This window comes from Procambarus clarkii, chromosome 6 (assembly GCF_040958095.1).
Source record: "Procambarus clarkii isolate CNS0578487 chromosome 6, FALCON_Pclarkii_2.0, whole genome shotgun sequence".
Classification (NCBI taxonomy): Eukaryota; Metazoa; Arthropoda; class Malacostraca; order Decapoda; family Cambaridae; genus Procambarus; species Procambarus clarkii.
Genome location: NC_091155.1, coordinates 39,735,669 through 39,757,036, shown reverse-complemented (window position 1 = coordinate 39,757,036; position 21,368 = coordinate 39,735,669). Strand labels below are relative to the sequence as shown.

General features: G+C 42.8%; 1 protein-coding gene across 2 annotated transcripts in view; it reads left to right on the top strand.

The window, feature by feature from the left end:
* The window catches only part of LOC123754118 (nonsense-mediated mRNA decay factor SMG9), a 117,839-nt gene that overhangs the window by 68,026 nt on the left and 28,445 nt on the right, over positions 1 to 21,368 (top strand). For both annotated transcript variants that reach the window (XM_045736314.2, XM_045736315.2), the window contains 2 exons: positions 1,632 to 1,926; positions 14,032 to 14,185. In XM_045736314.2, the coding sequence (XP_045592270.1) occupies positions 1,632 to 1,926; positions 14,032 to 14,185 (449 nt within the window). The remainder of the gene's footprint in view (positions 1 to 1,631; positions 1,927 to 14,031; positions 14,186 to 21,368) is intronic.

Genomic DNA, 21,368 nt, shown 5'->3' with positions numbered 1-21,368 from the left:
CTAGGGGTTTGAAATGGTCAAAAGATTGGCAGATGCAGTTTAATGCTGACAAATGTAAAGTTTTGAGGCTAGGTAATGATGATAGAGTTACAAGATACGAGCTAGATGGTGTTGAGATTGCAAAATCGGATTGCGAAAGGGATCTGGGAGTTATGATTAGGAAGAATTGAAAAAAAAATATCAGTGCATAAATGTTCGTAATAAGGCCAATGGGACACTGGGATTTATTAATCGAAGCGTTAGTAACGAGACACCTGGTTGTTGTTCAGCTATATTTTGATCTGGTTAGGCCCTATTTAAATTATGCAGTCCAGTTTTGGTCACCGCACTATAGAATAGATATAAATTCACTAAAAAGCATCCAGTGTAGGGTGACGAAGTTAATTCCCAAATTAGATACAGTACCTATCATATGAGGAAAGACCGACAAAGCTTAAATTAAATTCTCTAGAAAGGCGAAGAATTGACAAAGCTTAAATTTAAATCTGGAAAAAGATGAAGAGTTAAGGGTGACATGATAAGAGGTGTACAGGAGGATGAATGGACATAACAAAGAGGATATTAATGGAGTTTTAAAAGTATCAACATAAGACAGAACACGAAACAATGGGTAAAAAATTTTTAAGTTTAGATTTAGGAAAGACCTGGGTAAATATTGGTTCGGTAACAGGGTTGTTGACTTGTGGAACCAGTTGCCACATGGCGTGGTGGAGGTGGGATCCCTTGATTGTTTCAAATGTGGGTGGACATGTATATGAGTGGGATTGGGTGGTTATAAATAGGAGCTGCCTTGTATGGGCCAATAGGCCCACTGCAGTTACCTTTATTCTTATGTTATTATTATATGCCAGAGTGCTGGGAAGACTGGGAAGACACCACAAGTGCATAGCTCCCATCCTGTAACCACTTTTAGGTAAGTACAAACCCCACACACCCCAGATTAGTCCCGGAGCTGAGTGGTATGAGTTACGAGGAAATACTGTGTGAGATGCACCTCACGTCTGTTGAAGAGACCAGAGTTAAGGGAGACATGATAACCACCTACAAAATTCTCAGAGGAATTGACAGGGTGTACAAAGACAAACTATTTAGCAGTTGGAAGAGGAGGATGGTTTCATCTTCCAACATGTTTGAAGGAGACATACAAACACAAAATATACAAACAAAGGGACAGTGATCAAAACATAGTGCTCAAATGAGCCACAGAGACATTAGAAAGATTTTTTCAGTGTCAGAGTAGTTATCAAAGGGAATGCATTAGGCAGTGTTGTGGTGGAGGCTGACTCCATACACAGTCTCAAATGTTGATATGATAGAGCCCAATATACTCGGGAACTGTACTCCAGTTGATTGACAGTTGAGAGGTGGGGGGACCAAAGAGCTGAAGCTCAACCCCTGCAAGGACAACTAGGTGAATACACAGATTGCTTAATATATGTGTACATGATTGTACTGCATTTGTGCATTGGCATGGCCATTGGCATGGCCATTGGCATGGCCATTGGCATATGTACAAAAAAGAGCTGTGATATCAAACAAGTTTCTGTAGTTGCTTGAGATAAGAGATTGCGGCATTTAATATACATCTTGGACCACTTCTTGCCTAAACTAGTTCCTTTCTTTACTTTCAGCTCAACAGAGAACCTTATGGAAGTGGAGTCACTGCAGGTGCTGACACTAGTAATGAGTATTGCACATGTGGTCATCATGGTTCAAGATAGTGCTGCAGATCCTAATCTTATTCGTCTCCTTCAAACATGTGAGATGATGAAACCCTCCTCCTCTTCCACACCATCTTGCTCATCTTCCAATGCTTCATCACCATCAGTCAGTGAAGATACCCAGCAGTATTTCCCTCACGTGGTCTTCGTTCATAACCGAGCTCCGCCACATCACTTCACACCTGCAACTTTGAAAAAATTGCAAGTGAGTTCATGAACAGTTAATAACATGTAAAAATTAATTCTAACAAAACTAATTTGTAGAATTGTATTTATTCTTTTTAATGTTAATTAAACTCTGAATTTGGGGTTAATAATTTGGAAGTAAGCTTTTAGATATTAGAACAGGAACTTATCACTTATCCAAATATCAGCAAAGGTAGTTAATAGACAAAAAATATGTAAGAGATGTAGTTCAAAGTGAAGGTTACAATGTATATGTCAGGGTGTGGAGTGTGTATGGATGGCTGAGATATTGGAGCACTTGTGTATGAGTAGACATTAGTGTCATCATTCTACTTTATGAAGAAAATACAGAAAAGTATTTTAAAGAATAAGCCTGACTGGTATGACACTGATCTTGTAATTTTAAGGCTTAAAATTGAATCTGCTATGATCGAAATGAACAAAAAGGAATTGTGTAAACCTAGTAATCATGTTCTGGGGAAAGTTAAATACCAGTTTTTTCTTTAGAGATCCCCTTTGGCTCCCTGGAGCTATACTGAGCTGATGTGTATATACTATTAGACCATGGCAACAGTCAACTGATGGAGTTCTAAAGTTACCGGGGACCAGCGGCAGAACCTGGCCCCCTTAAGAGAGGCATGAGGAGCAATGGCCTATAGACACCCCAATGTAATTGGAAACAGTGTGTCTGCCATCTACCAGGTCAGGCACCCAGAAAGACAGGAATTACAAGACAAACTACAGCTGGTTAAAAATTGCAAACCGAAAGCCGAACTAGCAAGTAAAACTCCCCAATTGAAAATAAGTAAACAAGCATGACGTCACCACAGTCACCGCGCTGCTGTCTGAGCAACTCTCCCTTCCCCAGATGGGGAAGGAGTGTTTAAACTCTCCCTTCCCTGCTTGTTCTTTCTTCAGTCTCAGACCTCGCACACCGGCTACCCAACATCAGTTCACAGGCTGTTGTGATTAATGGCGGTCGATTGACTCTGGTTCCATCCTTTTGAGCAGTGCTGCATAACAGTGTTGTTGTTCTGTGGTGGTGGTGTTTGAGCAAGGAGTAACACAAGAGTACTGGGGTTGCATGCACCTAGGGCCATCTTCCCTAGGTGCCCTGTAAGTACTGCCCTTGCAGTTTAGGTGTACCTTTCATGAACCGTTTGGGAGACTACCTCCAAGTGATTCTGTTGCTGCTCGGTGATTTCCCGCCCTTGGGGTTCAACTGGGGTGGCTCTTACTTCTGTTTACCTTGGGTAGAAGATAGTATCATCACTGGCTGGGGCATAAGGTATTGTGCAGCTGTCTGATATACACATAGCGACCAGTTCTGTTCCCCCTGGAGACGACTTTTTCTTTTCTGGGGGGAGCCCCGTCGGCTCCCCGGAGCTATCCCAGGCTGATATGCTAATGTCAGACTTTGGCATCAGTCATGTGTATGAAGTTCTTAGACCTACCGGGGACCACGGCCAGAACCGGGCCCCCTCAGAGAGGCAAGGGGAGCAATGGCCTATAGGAACCCCCGTGTGGTTGAAAGCATTCTATATCTGCCTTCGACTGGATCAGGCATCCAGAAAGGTAAGCGCCCCAAAACAAACTGCTATTCTGGTTAAAATTGCTACCAAAAGCCGAACTAGTGGATAGAACTCCCCAACAAAAAACGAGCAAAGTAGTGTGACGTCACACATCGCCGCGCCGCTTTCTGCGCAGTTCCCCCCTCCCCGGGAGGGGGAAGAGGGAGCCCTAGACCCTTCACGCCGGCTGCCCACACCTCAGTTCTTGAGGCTGATGCTATAGGCAAAGGTCGTGTGCTCTGGCTCCAGTGTCGCTACAGCACTGTGCTTCGTGTGTGGTGGTTGTTTTCTGTGGGTGCGAGAGCCAGGAGTTATCTTCAGTACTTGGCTGCATGCGCCTAGGGCTGCCTTCCCTAGGTGCCCTGTAAGTACTGCCCTTCGAGCTTGGGGCCACCTTCCATTGGCTCCTCGGGACCTGCCTTAGCTGGTCCATTCTACCGTTCGGTTTTTCGGCCGCCTGTTGGGCTCTTGGGTGTTCTGTTCTCCCTTGTTACCAGCAGGTAAGAGGCAGTTTGCACTGGTAGGGGCGCAGGATGCTGCGCAGCTTTGTATTACCGACATACCAGCCGGTTCTGTTCCTTGAGGTTCGCTGCCCTCTTGCGAGGTTTTGTTTTTCTTTTTGTTTTAGCCTTGTGGGGGGTTCTGCCCTATTAATCCACTGGTGCTTGCCCTTCCACTGTTCTCCTCGGTGGCACCCCCTGCTAGGTCCCCGTGAGTGTACACGTCCCTGGGGTTCAGCTATAGAAGTTTGCTTGGTAGTTTTGGGCGCCGGTTAGCTGCACCCTGCCTGGGACTACCTGAGCGCGAGTCTTCTTAAAGTAAACGCTCAGGACCCTGGGAATCCCCTAGGGGGCGCGTGGGTCCGATGGATGTGACCCCGGAGTCCCCACTCGCTGTGTGCGAGTTTGAGGGTTGCTCGGTCCCCTTGTCTCGGGGTGACCCTCATTGTTTTTGCCTCTGCCACGCTGCCTGTTGGGTCGGTGATACTTTCGACCCTGAGTCCTGTGAGTGTTGCTGCTTGCTTGTGACTGAATTTACCCAATCCTCTGATGATTCTATTCGGGTACAGGCAGTGCGTGCATTACAAGCTAGGTTTCATCTATTGCAACGCACTCGGTTGGTTGCTCACCCGGATGCCCCGGGGCTCCCCCGCTTTGCTTTTCGAGACCCTGACTTGGGGGTAGGGGGGTCACTTCGATCCTGGTTCAGTCCACACCTCCTCATCCTTCCCCTCCTGTTGTTCCTTCTGGCCCCCCCCTTCCCTCCTGCTTCCAGCCCCGAAACGTCTGAGGGTTTCGGAGTCGGAGCAGGGGTTACTTGATCTCGAGACTCGGGCAGCTTCGGGGGATGCCCCTTCCGGGGGGGCCGAAAAGGCTTTCGAGTCTTGTCTCCCGGCCGAAGCTTCTGGGTCTGACCAGTGGGCCCCCTTTTCTTCCAGCTTCTACGGCTGCTCCGTCCTCGTCTTGTGGGGTTGGTGCTTGGGGAGAGGACTCGGCCCCGGGTCCTGCTGTGAATGACCTCGGGGCTGGGGAGGGGCTGCCTTGGGGGCCTTGGGCCCCGCTGGACCCCGCCTGGGTTTTTCTTCCCTCTGAGCAAAGACATCAGAAATGATATGGTGGAAGTGCTAATAATAAAAATAAGAGATCCTAAATGTAGTTATTGTCCTTGTATATAAATCACCGGAGGCAAATCATCAGCAGTTTAAAGACCAACTAATGAAAATAGAGCACTGATTGGAAACCCTCACAAATCCGGCCCCAAATATCATCCTTCTTGGGGACTTCAACCTACGGCATCTGAAATGGAAGACCATAGCTGATACGGTTGTATCAGAGAGAATTCCAGGAAGTAGCCTAAATGAACAGTCCCATGCAAATGACCTCCTACAGATGTGCGACAGGTTTACCTTAAACCAGCAAATAGTAGAACCAACTAGGAAGGACGCTAGACCTCATTTTCACTAATAATGATGAATTGATCAGGGACATATTAATTACAAATACCTATTACTCAGAACACAACTTAACACTATCGGTCACCGGGCAGGTGCGCGATCAACTTAGGGGTCATGCACCCAACGTGCGGGCGAGCGTGCGGGTAAACGCGTGGTGACACCTAAATTTTTATACTCGTTTCAGCTTTCTCACCTTAATTCTCGTGCTACGTCACTCGTTTTGGTATCATTGTGTTCGCAATTAAATTCCCTACAGGTGTGTAGAAATATAATGTCCAAAAGCCTGGCGTGACTCCCAACAGCAAAGCCTAAAGTCGGCAAAAGTTACCCGTGAGCGCACAAAATCAGTAATACAGTATATGTATACTAGTTTCATTTTTCTCACCTTAATTCTCGTGCTACGTCGCTCGTTTTGGTTTCATTGTGTTCACAATTAAATCCCCTACAGATGTGTATGAATATAATGTACAAAAGTTTGGAGTGCCTCCGCAGAAAAGCCTAAAGTTACCTGTGAACGAGCACCAATTTGTACACTGCAACCTAATGTGTATACTCGTTCAGTTTGATAACATCAATTTTCATGTTACGTCTTTCATTTTGGTATCAAATTGTTCGCAATAAAAAGGTGCGTATTTTAAAACTAGTCCCATAATAATAGAGCAATAACTGGAATTTTAACAAATATTTTAATTCTGGAAGCTCATCATCACAAAATTATTTATATCTTTCCAGTGTTCTGACATAAATTTTTGTGTTACATCTTTCATTTTGGTATCAAATTGCTTGCGACGTAAAGCGCGCATTTTAAAACTAGTCCCAACAGAATAGCACAATAAATAGAATTTTAACACATTTTAAAATTTTGACCAAAAACCTATTTATAATCATATAAGTGTTTGGACATCGTTTCATGTTACATCTTTCATTTTGGTATCAAATTGTGCGCATTCTAAAGGCGCTTATTTTGATACTATCCCGAGGTCGATTGGATAAAAAATGAATTTTATACAAATATTTTTGTAGTGGACGCAAGTCCGGTCCAAAGTTAAGATTCAAGAGAAAAATAATGGACGAGAGTCCGGTCCAAAGTTACCGATAGTGTTAATTGAAGTTCTGACTAGCATGGGGAATAAGCCTTCAAAACCAGACCCGATTCCCGATGGAGGAGATTTCAGCAAATTCAACAGATAAATAAACAGATAAACTGGGAGCAAATAAACCAGGACGTCACAGAAATAAACTGGGAAGAACAGCTAGAAAATGTAAACTTGAACCAGTGCCTGGAAAAAATAAGCTCAGTAGCACTAGAAATATGTTCAAACCGCATACCCCTAAGAAAAAAGAGGAAGAGATGCAAACTGGAACAGGAACGTCGTTCCCTCTACAGGCGAAAAAAACGAATCGCGGAACAACTTGAGAGTCGCACCCTATCTCAAGAACCGCGAAGAAGGTTAGGAAGAGATATAGAAACAATTGAACTAAAGCTACAAGAATCATACAAAACCAAAGAGAGCAAAAGGCCATCAGTGAAATAGAGAGAAATCCAAAATATTTTTTCTCCTATGCAAAATCAAGATTAAAAAACACATCTAGTATCGGGCCCCTGCGAAAGGGAGATGGAACTTTCACCGATGACAACAAAGAAATGAGCGAGTTACTGAGGAAGCAGGACGACTCTGTTTTCAGCGAGCCACTAAACACACTGAAGACTGATAACCCAAATGAATTTTTCATGGATATGATACCAACATCAAATTATATCAGATGTCACCCTATCCCCACTGGATTTTGAAGAAGCCATAGACAGTATGCCTATGCACTCTGCACCAGGCCCGGATTCTTGGAACTCCATATTCATCAAGTACTGTAAAAAACTGCTATCGCAGGCCCTTCACATTCTTTGGAGACAAAGCCTAGATACTGGCATTATCCCTGACATATTAAAAACAGCAGAGATAGCACCGCTCCATAAAGGAGGAAATAAGGCAGAGGCAAAAAATTACAGACCGATAGCACTAACATCGGACATCATAAAAATCTTTGAGAGAGTGCTAAGTAGTAAGATCACAAAATACATGGAATCACAGCATCTCCATAACCCCTGGACAACATGGTTTCAGAACAGGGCACTCTTGCCTATCACAGTTGCTGGACCACTATGACATGGCACCAAATGCCATGGAAGACAAACAAAATGCTGATGTAATTTACACAGATTTTGCAAAAGCCTTTGACAAATGTGACCATGGTGTTATTGCACATAAAATGCGTTCAAAAGGAATTATCGGAAAAATATGCCGATGGATCTACAATTTCCTAACTAATAGAACCCAATGTGTAATAGTCAACAAAATAAAATCTGGACCATCAACCATAAAGAGCTCAGTCCCCCAGGGTACTGTGCTTGCTCCACTACTTTTTCTCATCCTCATATCGGACATAGACAAGGACACAACCTATAGTACTGTATCATCCTTTATAGATGACACTAGGATTTTTATGAGAGTAGACAACATAGAGGACACGGCAAACCTCCAATCAGATATCAATCAGGTCTTTCTATGAGCTACAGAAAATAACATGGTGTTTAACGAAGATAAGTTTCAGCTCATGCGCTATGGAAAAATAAAAATATAAAAACGGAAACCACATACAAAACTCAGTCAAATCATAACATAGAACGGAAAGGCAATGTAAAGGATTTGGGTGTACTAATGTCGAAAGACCTTACATTTAAAGAACACAATAAAGTAGCCGTCACAACTGCAAGAAAAATGACAGGTTGGATAACAAAAACCTTTCACACTAGAGATGCTATACCGATGATGATACTTTTCAAAACGCTAGTGCTCTCTAGAGTGGAATACTGCGGCACAATGACAGCCCCTTGTTCAAAGCTGGAGAAATTGCTGACTTGGAGAATGTGCAGAGATCCTTTACTGCTAGAATCCACTCAGTAAAACATCTAAACTATTGGGACCGACTAAAGAACCTAAATCTGTATTCTCTTGAGCGCAGGCGGGAGAGATACATAACAATTTACACATGAAAAATAGTAGAGGGGCAGGTCCCAAACCTGCACACAGAACACATGAGACCAGAAGGCATGGCAGGATGTGCAGAATACCCCAGTTGAAGAGCAGAAGTGCAACAGGTACTCGGAGAGAGAACTCTATGAACATCAGAGGCCCAAGACTATTCAACATGCTTCCGCTACACTTAACACTTTCGCACTATCGGCGTTCAGAAAAAAATCATACCCTATGTGCTTTCGGCGGTTCGCGCGCCTACGCGGTAAGACCGAAAAAGTGTACACTCTTTTGACTGTCCTGACAATAATTGAAGGCGCACGTATTTAAATTTGGTATCACTGTGTTCGCAATAAAATTGTCTATAAGAACATACCTATAAAATGCCGCCAAAGCATAAGGACTATCAACACCAAATAAAAAACTATTCAGATCACTCGCCGAGAGTGCCAAACAGCAACAAAATGTTTCCACTCTCTTAATGGTTGCGAAGCCTACCGTTGTCCTACATCGCTAATTGTGGTATCATTGGAATCACAATAAAATTCTCAATACGGACATACACATATGAATGTTTAATCAAGGTATTTGCCCACCCGCAAGAGAGTGGGAAGTGGACGAGTAGTTAGCCGCGAGCGCAATGGCGAAAACACATGCGGGAAATCACGCTTGGAAAGTTTATACATTTATACGTGTCCTGACCTTACTTTTCTATGTACGTATTTCTTTTTTATAGCAATGTGTGCGCAATAAAAAAATTTATAAGAGGAAAGGTATAAAAATTGTACAAAGCATGTGTACGAGAAGTGCCAAATATAAAACTACATCGCTCAGTATGCGTTCGCGGCAAAAACGAACGCAATGTTTTCGTTCGTTTGATGTTTCTCATGTTTATACTTGTTGAAACACTTTATTATTTGTATGACAGTGATCGCAGTAAAATTTCCTACACAGACATATACATAACACATACAAATATTTCCCACGTCTTGGCAATATCAACGGCTAAAGGGAACCCACTGCCACACGCCCGCCACACCCAGAGCCACACCCGCCACACCCCCAAACATACTTTGTGTTTTTTTCTTGTTACTCATAGAAGTTTATGTGATATAATATTCATTCTGGTACCAAAAAATTCGCGAATAAATTCTCTACAATACGTATATAATATAATATCTTATGGATGATAAAAAATTCCAAATAGGTGTACTTACCATGTCTATGTTGATTGAAGATCAACAGTTGAGTATTTTTTCCTCACTCCACCATCTTCAGGCTTCAGATCCTGAAGTTGCTCAGCTGATGTTTCTTAGGTGGAGTGAAGCTGTTGTCGGTGGTTATTTTTTCTCCACCCAAAATATCTTTCTTCGGTGGTACCTTGTGTAGCAAAGCACAGCGCACAGTGCCACATCACAAGTTTTACATCCAAGTCTCACGTCCCTCCTTATGTCAGACTTGAAACAAACACGGCATCTTTTTTTTTTAGGCAGGTTCACGATTTCGTGCGTCAACTTCTAGTTCACACGTTGTTCTGAATCGAAAATTCGTCTATTTCTTGGATGAACTGGAGTAATATTGTCTTCTTCAGGAACAACTACACTTGTAGCAGAATCTTCTGTAATATCCGTAACGTCTAGTGGTTCTATGTCATCCATGTCCATTTCAGAATTTGTTGTCGACGACTGGGCTTGAGGTGTTGAGGTGAAAAGAGGCCGCCTCGCACCAGATGGGCCGGGTGTTGAAACTGCCGCGTCAGCAGGAGGAGCTGCGCTGGCATCTATGTCGGGAACATGTGGTATACTTGTTGTTGTTGGCCAGTCCTCACTGTTCCACGCCAATAAGGCTTTTATTCCTACTGCGTGAAACTCTAATAGTGTTAGTTTTTTTGTATCTGTTGAGTAGTGGTTATACAATGCGTATGCATTGTGCATGGCCATTTGCAGAAAATAGAAAGTGATCTTCTTGGTCCATTTGTGGGTTTTTCTTGCAAACTCATAATATTTGACCATTTGATCGAAATGATCAATACCTTTCATGAACTTATTGTAATCAACTATGGCCTTTGGTTTGTTCATTTTCACAATTTCGAGTCCAGTTCTCCCGTCACGTTTACGAACGCGTTTCCTGCGCTGTACTTGAGTAGTGTCGGCATTGTGGATATTGGTGATGACAGAGACGGGGCGCTTGTCCTTCCATACTATAACAAAGGTGTTATCCTTACGCATGTGTAGGGTCGTGTCTGTTGCCATTTTACCCTTTACCAGTTGTTGCAGATCCTTGGGGGCGCCACGTTAGAGTCTAAGTGTGCCACATGTGTAAACACCCACTTCACGTAATTTTTCTGTTAGGGTCACTGAGTTATAGTAGTTATCCATATACAGATGATAACCCTTGTTGACTAGGGGCGCCATCAACCCCATGACGGTTTCCACTGTCGTTTTTCCAATTCCACAATACACATCAAATTTATATATGTAGCCTGATGTCCCTTCGGCCAACATATAAAATTTTACACCATATTTATCAGGCTTGTTGGGATTGAAGACCTTGAAAGAGAGGCGGCCACGCCATGGCCTTGTACCCTCATCGAGACTCAATTCTTTTTTTGGGATATATACAGATGCAAATTTCTCGGTAAAATATTCCATTAGTGATCTAACTTTTATCAATCGGTCACTATTATTCACTGGAACACCTTTTTTATTATACATGTGGAAGAACTTAGAAATGTGTTGGAACCGAGCAGACGACATAAACAAGCTGAAGAATCGACAATGCCACATCTGATTCGTCTGCCAGTACATCCTCATTGTAGGCATCTTCACTATGCCCATCAGCATGCACAGGGCCAAATATCGGGCCATTTCCTTCACAGACACTGGTTTCCATGTTTTTCTTGCTGAGTCAGCCATCAGAAGTATGATGTGTGTGGCATACAAATTGGTTTCATACGCTAAGTATTCCACCACTGCTCTAGTAAAAAATAGTTGTAAAAACTGCAATGGAGTAGTAGGTATTGGAATTGTTAGGCCAGGGTTTGCAGAAAAGTCACCAACAATCGGAGGAGTATTGCTACGATTCCACTCATCACCCAGCCTAGCCCTCTTTGGTACCGGACACGTGCACTTTCCGCGTGGCGGGGCTGGGGCTTCTTCATCACTCTCATCCTCACTCTCATCCTCACTCTCACTCGAACTATCCTCCTCAGTTGAGGAAACCTCATATAGCACGTCACATTCAGGTTCGTCAGCCTCAATATCATCATCCTCAGACCCTGAAAACGCTTCAACATGGTCGGGAATCTTGGATGGAGTGAGCTTGACCCCACGATACAGATCGTAAATCATGGCGATCTTGTCTGCTTTCTTCGATTTCCTACCTCTTTTTTGCGTTCCACTGCTTGTTCCTGGTGCTGCATCCATGTTGAAGGTATTGAATGGGTTGTAGGTACACGAGAACGGAAATAAATGCGTAAAACAGGTCACGTTTGCTGCGAGAGGGGAGCGTAGTGTGGGCACTTGGGGTGTCAACAAAACAATGGGCCGACCACGTGACCGGGTAGGCCGAGATGCCATGTGGTCGGTGAGGGAGAACGGGAATTTCATGGCGAACAATTTGAGAGTATCCCCATCAAAATCGGTTAGAAAATGGAATTTATACAAATATTTTTTCGCCAGACTACACGCGTAGTCTGTTATGCGGAAACGTAAGAAAATTTGGTGACGACCTAGAACTCCTCAAATGCGCAAAAGTGTTAAGGGGCATAACTGACCGACCCCTCGCAGTGTTCAAGAGAGAACTTGACAAACACCTCCAAAGGATGCCTGATCAACCAGGCTGTGACTCATACGTCAGGCTGCAAGCAGTTGTGTCCAACAGCCTGGTTGACCAGTCCAGCAACCAGGAGGCCTGGTCGACGACTGGGCCGCGGGGTCGCTAAGCCCCGGAATCACTTCAAGGTGACCCTCAAGGTAAGGAGCGGGGCTTGTTGTTACAAGGAGTGGGGTTTTCTTTTTCCCCCTCTCTACGTACGAGTTGGATTTGGTGTCAGCGCCTTCCCGGATTCGGTTCCGTGTTCCCCTGGGTACATCAGTTCCCTCTTTCTGGAGGTTTTCAGCTTATCGCATCCAACCTGGTGTGGTGCGGGCGGCCATTGCAGCGTACCTCCTGCGTGACCCGGATTATATCTCGGAGATGGATCCATCCGAATTCAGGTTTGAGACTTCGTTCCGTTTCTGGCTCCGTTACAAGATTACGGAGTCTTCCTGGCTAGCAGACTGCCCCTTGTTTGTTCTGGATTCCTGGCATTCCTTCTGTCGTTCCCGCACGCTGGGTGGCGGGAAGCTTCCACGGTGATTTAGGTTTTCCTGGGGGGCGATCTTGAGTACCTGAACGAGTGTTTGTTTGCCCCTGCCCTTCCCTACGATGTGGGCGTTGTTCAGCTCCATGTGCAGGTTCCCTCCCTTTCGGCAGCACTCGTGGCGGAGGACTTGCACGCCTGGGGACTTTTAGCTTCGGCCTTGCAGTTCTTTTCCCTCCTGGAGCTGTCCTCGGTTTGGCTCGTGGAGGATCTGAGGGAGCTTGGGTCCATCCCAGGGTCTGGCACCTTGTCCTCTGTAGCGCGTTCGTCGGCTGCCTTGTTGAAGCTTTTCACGCAGATATTGCGGGATGCGGCTTCCTTGTTTTATGCTTCCCGACTCGCGTGTCAGTAGGCGGTGCTGGGTTCCTCCATGGAATCTGCTTGGGCTCTGGCTCTTAGGCTGTTGTTGCCTTTTGTCCTCTTCTGTTTGAGGAGTCGGCCGTGGCGCAGTTTATCCAGGCTGCGTCGTCAGCCTGTTGTCCGATGTCAGACTTGTTGTTTTTCCAGGGGTCCCGTGGTGGGTCTTCCCCGGAAGGGTCGTGCCAGGGCTCGGGGTTCCTCTCGTCGTGGTAGGCCACTGGTGTCGGGTTTGGGTTCGGGTTCGGCTCCTCCTTCGGACCCGCCCTCGCCTGGTCGGCGCGATGTTCACTCTGCGCGGGGTTCTTATATTAATTTATATTATATTATTATCTTATATATTATTATCTTATATTATATATTATTATCTTAGTTCTTATATTAATATATATGTTACTCTAGACAGTATTATAAATTAATAAATATCAGGCTTACATTGGTAATATTCACAGTATAGTATACTGCACGAGGGACAAATAAGCACTAGCACACTTCAGCAGTCTGTGAATATTACCAATGTAATCCTGATATTTATTAATTTATTATACTGCGTATCAGCTTTTACTATATTATTCCCCCCCCCCCCCCCCCCCCCCACCTTTACTCTAGGCTGATGCCATCCCAGTCTGTATAATTGTTAATGAATAAATAAATTGCTTTAATTGATTGCTCATGTCTTCCAGTTATCATTTATTGTAGAATTTTATTCATCTTGCATTTTTTTTTATCTTAATTACTTTATACTAGACAGTTAAATATTTGTGTTTTAATTCTGAAGTAAGTATCTCATATATGTGTTTTCACTGCTTCATTGCAAATTTTAAACTTTTCTTGTCCGGTCACTAATCAGGGAGTGTATCAGGAGGCATTTTCGGGGTCTTGCTTGGAGAGCGAGAGTCGTGTGGGCATCTGTAATAGCTTGACCTACACTCCCCTGGCACAGACCTCTTGTGGCAGTCTTGTGAACCTCTTCCTGTTGCCAGATTTTCATAATCAGCATCATAGTAAGTGAAATTATTTGTAATTCTTTATTTCCTGCTGTATTTTAAACAGATGTTCTCAATAGGTATATAAGAATAGTAGTGATGCATGCACTATCAAGCCACAATTATAAGTAGAGCTCTTTATTTTCCCATTGGTTGAGCATTTGTGCTCTTGGCTATATTTTCTCTACACGTTAAACTTTCTTTACCATCTACACCATAGACTTTTCATTTCACTTTCAAGCAAATGCTTTTATTTAATGATTAATTTATATATTTTTTTACTTGGTAGGCTCACCCTTTCAGAATGTAAGTTATAGTTTTGCCTCCATTTTTTTCAAACCATTTCCTATTTGAAGATAATTTAGACTCTGATATTAACCTTTAAGCCACTAAGGGCCTTTTAGCCTTCAACACCAACAGGCACAAAAAAAAAATCTTTCGTCTTATAAAAGTGTTTGTTCATTCGTGTTCCCTGATCACTGGAAAAGAAATTGTAGGTGGCATATTTTGTCCGCAATAGGGCGGGAAAGTCTGGCAAAAAAGAGGCGTTGACAGCAGTCGCCAGATGAGGTCTTCTCTGCCCCAGCTGACAGGCGGGAGTGGCTACAAAGATATTATTTCCTAATTATTTCAATGTCTCTGATTGATTTTTTCTTTGTTTTTATTATTCAATATATTATAATATTTCAATAGTGTGTATTGTGATATATTTATATAATAAAATGTGTGAACCATCGCTGTACTCAAAATTATTGTGTTCATATTAGTGATTCAATTATTATGTTCATAAAACAATAAACAAATAGTTTTACTGTTATTACACTATATACACATGTCATATATAAGTATCTGCATGTTTTGTTCACCATAACAAACCACCAAGTTGGTATTGTGAGTCAAAAAGCAACGAAGAGTGGCCTTCACTCGCCAGCCAGTCAGCCACTCCCCACCACTCCCTCACTCACCTCCTCACTTGCCAACATACTCCTCTAACATACTGTTTTTGGTTTTATTCACTATACACAGTCGTTAAATATAAATATCTACATGTTTTGTTCACCATAACTGTACATCTAAGCTTGTATGGTGAGTTCAAGCAATAAAAGACGTAGCTACACACACAGTATAGCTGGTGGCTGCTACTGTCACTGGTTCAAGGCCAGACGCACTAATATTTCTCATCCAACAATACTGTTGTGTGTATAGTGTAATAACACCACAATTATATATATATAGGTATCTATTTGTTTTATTTCACAATAACTGTACAAATAAGCTGGTATGGTGACCAAAGACCATATAGGCCACCAGTAGACAACATGACATGTCATGCAGACGACACCACCTTCCTCGCCATAATGGCTGCTCCCAACATACTCCTTTTGCTGTTACAGAGCACCACTTGGTTTCCGAACCCCTTGTGGACGAGACCCGTTGGTTATCATGTAAGTTCGTAAACGAGAAATGGAGGGAAAAATAAATTAGAAATGTAAAAAAAAAAAAAGGGTTGAAAAATTTATGAATAAACTCTAGGGGAAAAATTGACAGGTTCATAGCGTAAATGCGACTGTATTTTGTTTGTACTCACCAATAAGTGAAGTCCTGATCCGCTTTATGTTGATGATCGATGTTGATGAAGCATAGTTATTTACATGGAAGACATGGTGGTGGTGGTGGATGTTGATGGTGTTGGGTTGACTGAAGTTGTTGGGTTGATTGGGTCAACATGCAGCCCGTCCTCCAAAAATGGGGTGGTAAATGTAAGAAGACAAATTAGTGCAATTATGTACTATTCATAGCAGTTAGGAATTGTACTTATTTTCACTTAGTATTAAATTGTACTGTCAAATATATTGTGAATATTTGGGTTTACCTGAAAAACTGAATAGAAAACCACAACCTCACCTAACCGTCTTAGTTTTTGAAGATGATAATTTTATTGCTTCTTAATTAAAATTAGTACTTAACCTATAGCTATATTGATATTACAGTTTTATAAAACTAATAAAACAAAACTAAAATATATCAATAAATTGTAAAGTAACTCAGGATATTTTAAAATATTGTATAAAATCTATATTGTTTAATAAACCTGAAAAAGAAATTCCTGATATTTAAAACTTGTGTATTGCAAATTGAAGTTGAAATCTTCATTCTAAAATTCTGAGTGTCTTAACAAAAAACGAGAAGAATTAAATTGGGGGAGGGAGTTGGGTAAATGTAACAGCCCCATAAGTGCAATTATGCACTGTTTATGAGTTAGAAAGTGTACTTATTGCACTTAGTATTAAATCGTACTGTCAATTCGGAGGATGGGTTGCAACATGTGATGAGTCGGGTGCAGGTAATGCAATGTGAGCTTTCTTGGAAGTCATTGCAAAAGACTTTGATTGACATTTGTTTGTGACATCATCTGCTACTAGCTTCTTCGTCACCTCACGCCTCTGTTTGTACCACTCCCACACTGCGTTATCAACACTCTGCACCTTTGCTTTACTTACTACCTTTCTATTTCGTATTGCCTTACAACTTTCACTTTTAGAGACATAGTAAAAAATGATAGGTTTAGCCTTAAGAAGAGCAAAAACAGTACTTTTGCTAATGCCATATCCAGCGCACACAACACTTCTCGGGACACTGCTCTCCACCTTCTTAATTATTTCAACTTTCTTCTCAAATGTCATCACTGACCTCTTTCTTTTATGTATCCCACTTGTTGATGCTTTCACTGACACAATGTGTGCATTTGGAGCCGACATGGTGCACGGATGCTCTTTGATTGTGCAGATATATCCAACAAAGTCAGGGAACGAACACTCCAGCCTCGTGACAAATCAAAACAATGGGAACAATAGGCCATGAATCTGTGATGTCACAGGGTAGCAGGCACCAGAGAGGTGGCGCCCAACACGTTCAGTGGGCAAACTAAATCATCTCCCACCCACCACCACAGGCTGGTGCAACGCTCGTCTGGCCGCTCCCTCACCCGAACTTGGTTCGTGTAGGATAATTCCCACCCCGGCCGGCATGAAGCTTGGCAGACTGCTTCCTAACCAAACTTAGTTCGTGTAGCATGACTCCCCAACCCCAATCGGGAAACTGGAAGTTTCGGATGACTAAAGTTTGGAAACTAAGTGGTGCTCTGTATTACACTATATATACACATTATGCAATTGATGATCATGAAACACTGATCATTTGTATGCGGAAAATCCACACAGAGAAATGGAAGAGAGAGATGAACGTTTCAGCCGATCTGGGCCTTTGTCAACACCATTGTTGACAAAGGCCCAGATCGGCTGAAACGTTCATCTCTCTCTCCCATTTCTCTGTGGATTTTTCGCATACACATTACATATAAGTATCCACATTTGTATTCACCATGGAGAACCACTAAGCTGGTATAGTGAGTCCAGACAGTAAAAGGTGGTCACACACAGTCAGTAGACAATGCTACCTCCCTCCCCACCAAGATTACTCCTCCCACTACAGCGCTAATTATCACAACAATCCTGCTATTATCAGAATCCTGGTCATTTTTATCACAGTCAGGGGTCTTCTGTAATACTATCATTGCTAAATAATAGCATGTACATATATATTTTGACATTTTTAGGCGATGCTGTGGTCACAAGCTGAACAGCGATTCTGTGAGCTCATGCTGCATGTGCCATCCTTGGTGGCTCACTCAGTACTGATGCTCTCACACCAAGGAATGTTGCCCACGATTTTTTTTCTAGGTGGCGTCTGTTAACTATCGGTTGTGGCTGGACTATAGCTGCCCCTATTCCTCGCAGGGTATTTAAAATCATGTGCTAGAGCCTCAATCGTCTATACAGTACAACCTCGATACAATGCACTATATGGGACCAACCCCAGTGCATTGGAGCGTTGGATGTGTTGCAAGGGGTGACCTTCAGGAGGCGTTTGCGTCAGTGTCTTCTTTTTTTCTTGTACACAATAAAAATGCATTATCATATTATATACTGTACCTATATATTATTACCCTACTAAAAAATACTGTTACATTTGTTATTTACCTTATTGTTGAAGTTATGTCCATCTAGAAGTCTCGTGGAGTTGTGAATGCTGTACAGTAAATACTTACTGTAGTGTATTATACCGTTAACACTGTGTTGATTAACACTTTCGCGCTCTCCGCGAAGGTCATCGAAACAACCGTAAGTGCTCACGGCGTTTTGCCGCATAAGCGTAAAAACAAAAATGTGTATACTCTTTTTACTCTCATGACCTTAGTTCTCGAGCTACGTATTTCATTTTGGTACCAACGTGTTCGCAATAAAATTCTCTAGAAGAACATCAGTAAAAAAAAGTCACGAAACGTATAGGGATACCAGCACCAAATAAACAACTACGAAGATGACTCGCCGTGAGCGCCCAACAGCAACAAAATGTTTTTACTCTTGGGATTGTTATCACCTCCACACTTGTCCTACAGCATTAATTTTGGTATCAATGGACTCGCAATGAAATTCCCAACACGGTGATGTGAATATAAGCGTAGAATAATGATTGCGGCCCGCCCGCAAGAGTGTGGGAAGTGGTGAAATTGTTACCCGGTGTCGGTGATGGGACGACGCACGGCGCTTTGAAAGTTTATACTTATTTCATTCTCATGACATTATTATTCTATGTACGTCATTAATTTTTGTGTCAATGTGTTCGCAATAGAATGTTCTATGAGCCCGTAGGTAAAAAAGATCAACAAAGCGTAAGATAGAATAGCGCCAAATATAAAACAACGCTGGAACATATCGGTGAGAATCAAACACACACGAAATGTTTTTACTTTTGTTATGTTTGTGAACCTTTCATGAACTTATTGTACCATGCAGCCTATTGGTGAGAAAGAGAGCCTCATGGCGCGCAGTTTGAAACAAACCCAAAGTAAATCGGATAAAAATTGAATTTTATACAAATATTTTAAAAGAGGACATAAGTTTATGTCCACTATGCGGTGGCGTTAGGCGAAACAGGACTCCTCGGTGAGTCCGGTTAGCGCGAAAGTGTTAAGTAGTTCTGCTGTATGTTGAGTAGTACTACAATACAGTTTATGAAAACTATTGTGCACTAAAATTACTGCAACTTTAATTTTAACACATGTACACACTTAAATTTAACACTTGTTCTAACTGTTCTCGCCACACACGATGTTTTTAGATGTTTGCATCAGCTTTGCTGGTGCTCGCTGCTGCTGTGGGTTCAGCTGCTTCTGAGCTGGTGCTGGCTGCTGTTGTACCAGTGCTGGGTACAACTGTGCTCGGGCTGGGTATGGCTGTGCTCGTGCTGGGTACAACTGTGCTCGTGCTGGGTACGGCTGTTCTCATGCTGGGTACGGCTGTGCTCGTGCTGGGTACGGCTGTGCTCGTGCTGGGCATGGCTGTGCGCGTGCTGGGCACGGCTGTTCTCGTGCTGGGTACGGCTGTGCTCGTGCTGGGTACGGCTGTTCTTGTGCTGGGTACGGCTGTTCTTGTGCTGGGTATGGCTGTGCTCGTGCTGGGTACGGCTGTTCTCGTGCTGGTTGATTTTCTGCTCCAAATTCTTGCAAAATATTGCTTCATTTTTGGCATTAATAAGGCACTATTAGTAAGCCCCTGAGACATTTTGTTGAATAACAATACAGCTATAGTCAAAAATGGTAAATTCAACAATTATTCTTCCACCGGCAGTTAAATACTGTACATCAATCACAGACAAAGCTAAGGGCACTGGGTGCATACTGTACGAACGCAGACTAGGTCTATACGTACACCCTACAGTAGGCTGGTGTTTAAGCCAGATCCAGTAACATAAATTTCTCTCAAATATTCGATTTACATCAAATTATATATTTTTGGGTTATATATTTAGTTTAGCAACATTATTACGATAATAAGAGCTATAAAAAATACTTATTTTAGAACTGATTTATTAATTTTATTATTTCGAAGCCGTAGGTCACTGAACTGTGGTGACGAAATTGAATAAAACAAGCATGGTGTTTTGTTCAATTTCCAGTAACATAAATTTCTCTCAAATATTGGATTTACATCAAATTAACAAATCCACAAGGGCCGTGACGAGGATTTGTTCATTTGATGCATCACACAATTGTGATTTCTGTGTGTACATCAAATTGTATATTTTTTGGTTATATATTTAGTTTAGCAACATTATTACGATAATAAGAGCTATAAAAATACTGTACTTATTTTAGAACTGATTTATTATTTTTATTATTTCAACGCCATAGGTCACTGAACTATGGCGACGAAATCAAACAAAACAAGCATGGTGCCTTCTGCCCAATATTCACTAATGAAATTATGAAGGGTAGATACAATGAAAAAAAGAACTCCCAATGACCTGAACAAAATGGAAAAAAGTTCCTGCAAGTGGGTCATAAGTAATTCAAGCAATTGCAAAGTAATGGTACCGCGTGTCTGGCTTCTTGTTCCCAGCGCCTAGCTTTGTTAATGACTAAAGAGACTTTACCATCTTCTTCTTGAGGTTATCTTGAGATGATTTTGGGGCTTTTAGTGTCCCCATGGCCCGGTCCTCGACCAGGCCTCCTTCCCCAGGAAGCAGCCCGTGACAGCTGACTAACACCCAGGTACCTATTTTACTGCTAGGTAACAGGGGATAGAGTGAAAGAAACTCTGCCTATTGTTTCTCGCCAGCGCCCGGGATCGAACCCGGGACCACAGGATCACAAGTCCAGCGTGCTGTCCGCTCGGCCGACCGACTCCCTAGACCACTGTCATGTTTTTCTCCCACACCCCATCCTCTGAACATGTGTGAACTGTGGTTCTCCCTTCTCAGGGAGGTTTATTATCTCTAGCTTCATTGGTAATGCAGTGAGTCATATCTACCTTGGCTCTGGTACATCACCAACACTTCCTTTTAGTATTAGCTTTTATTGATGATATTTTCCTTGATAAACTTCTGAAATATTCCACAGAAAGCATAGTGTGTCTACAATGGGTATGAGAACACGACTGCCTTGGGCAGTGTGTGTCAGCCACATGGGGATATTTTTGTAATACCCCATGTAGCATGCAGGGAGCCGGTCGGCTGAGCGGACAGCACGCTGGACTTGTGATCCTGTGGTCCTGGGTTCGATCCCAGGCACCGGCAAGAAACAATGGGCAGAGTTTCTTTCACCCTATGCCCCTGTTACCTAGCAGTAAAATAGGTACCT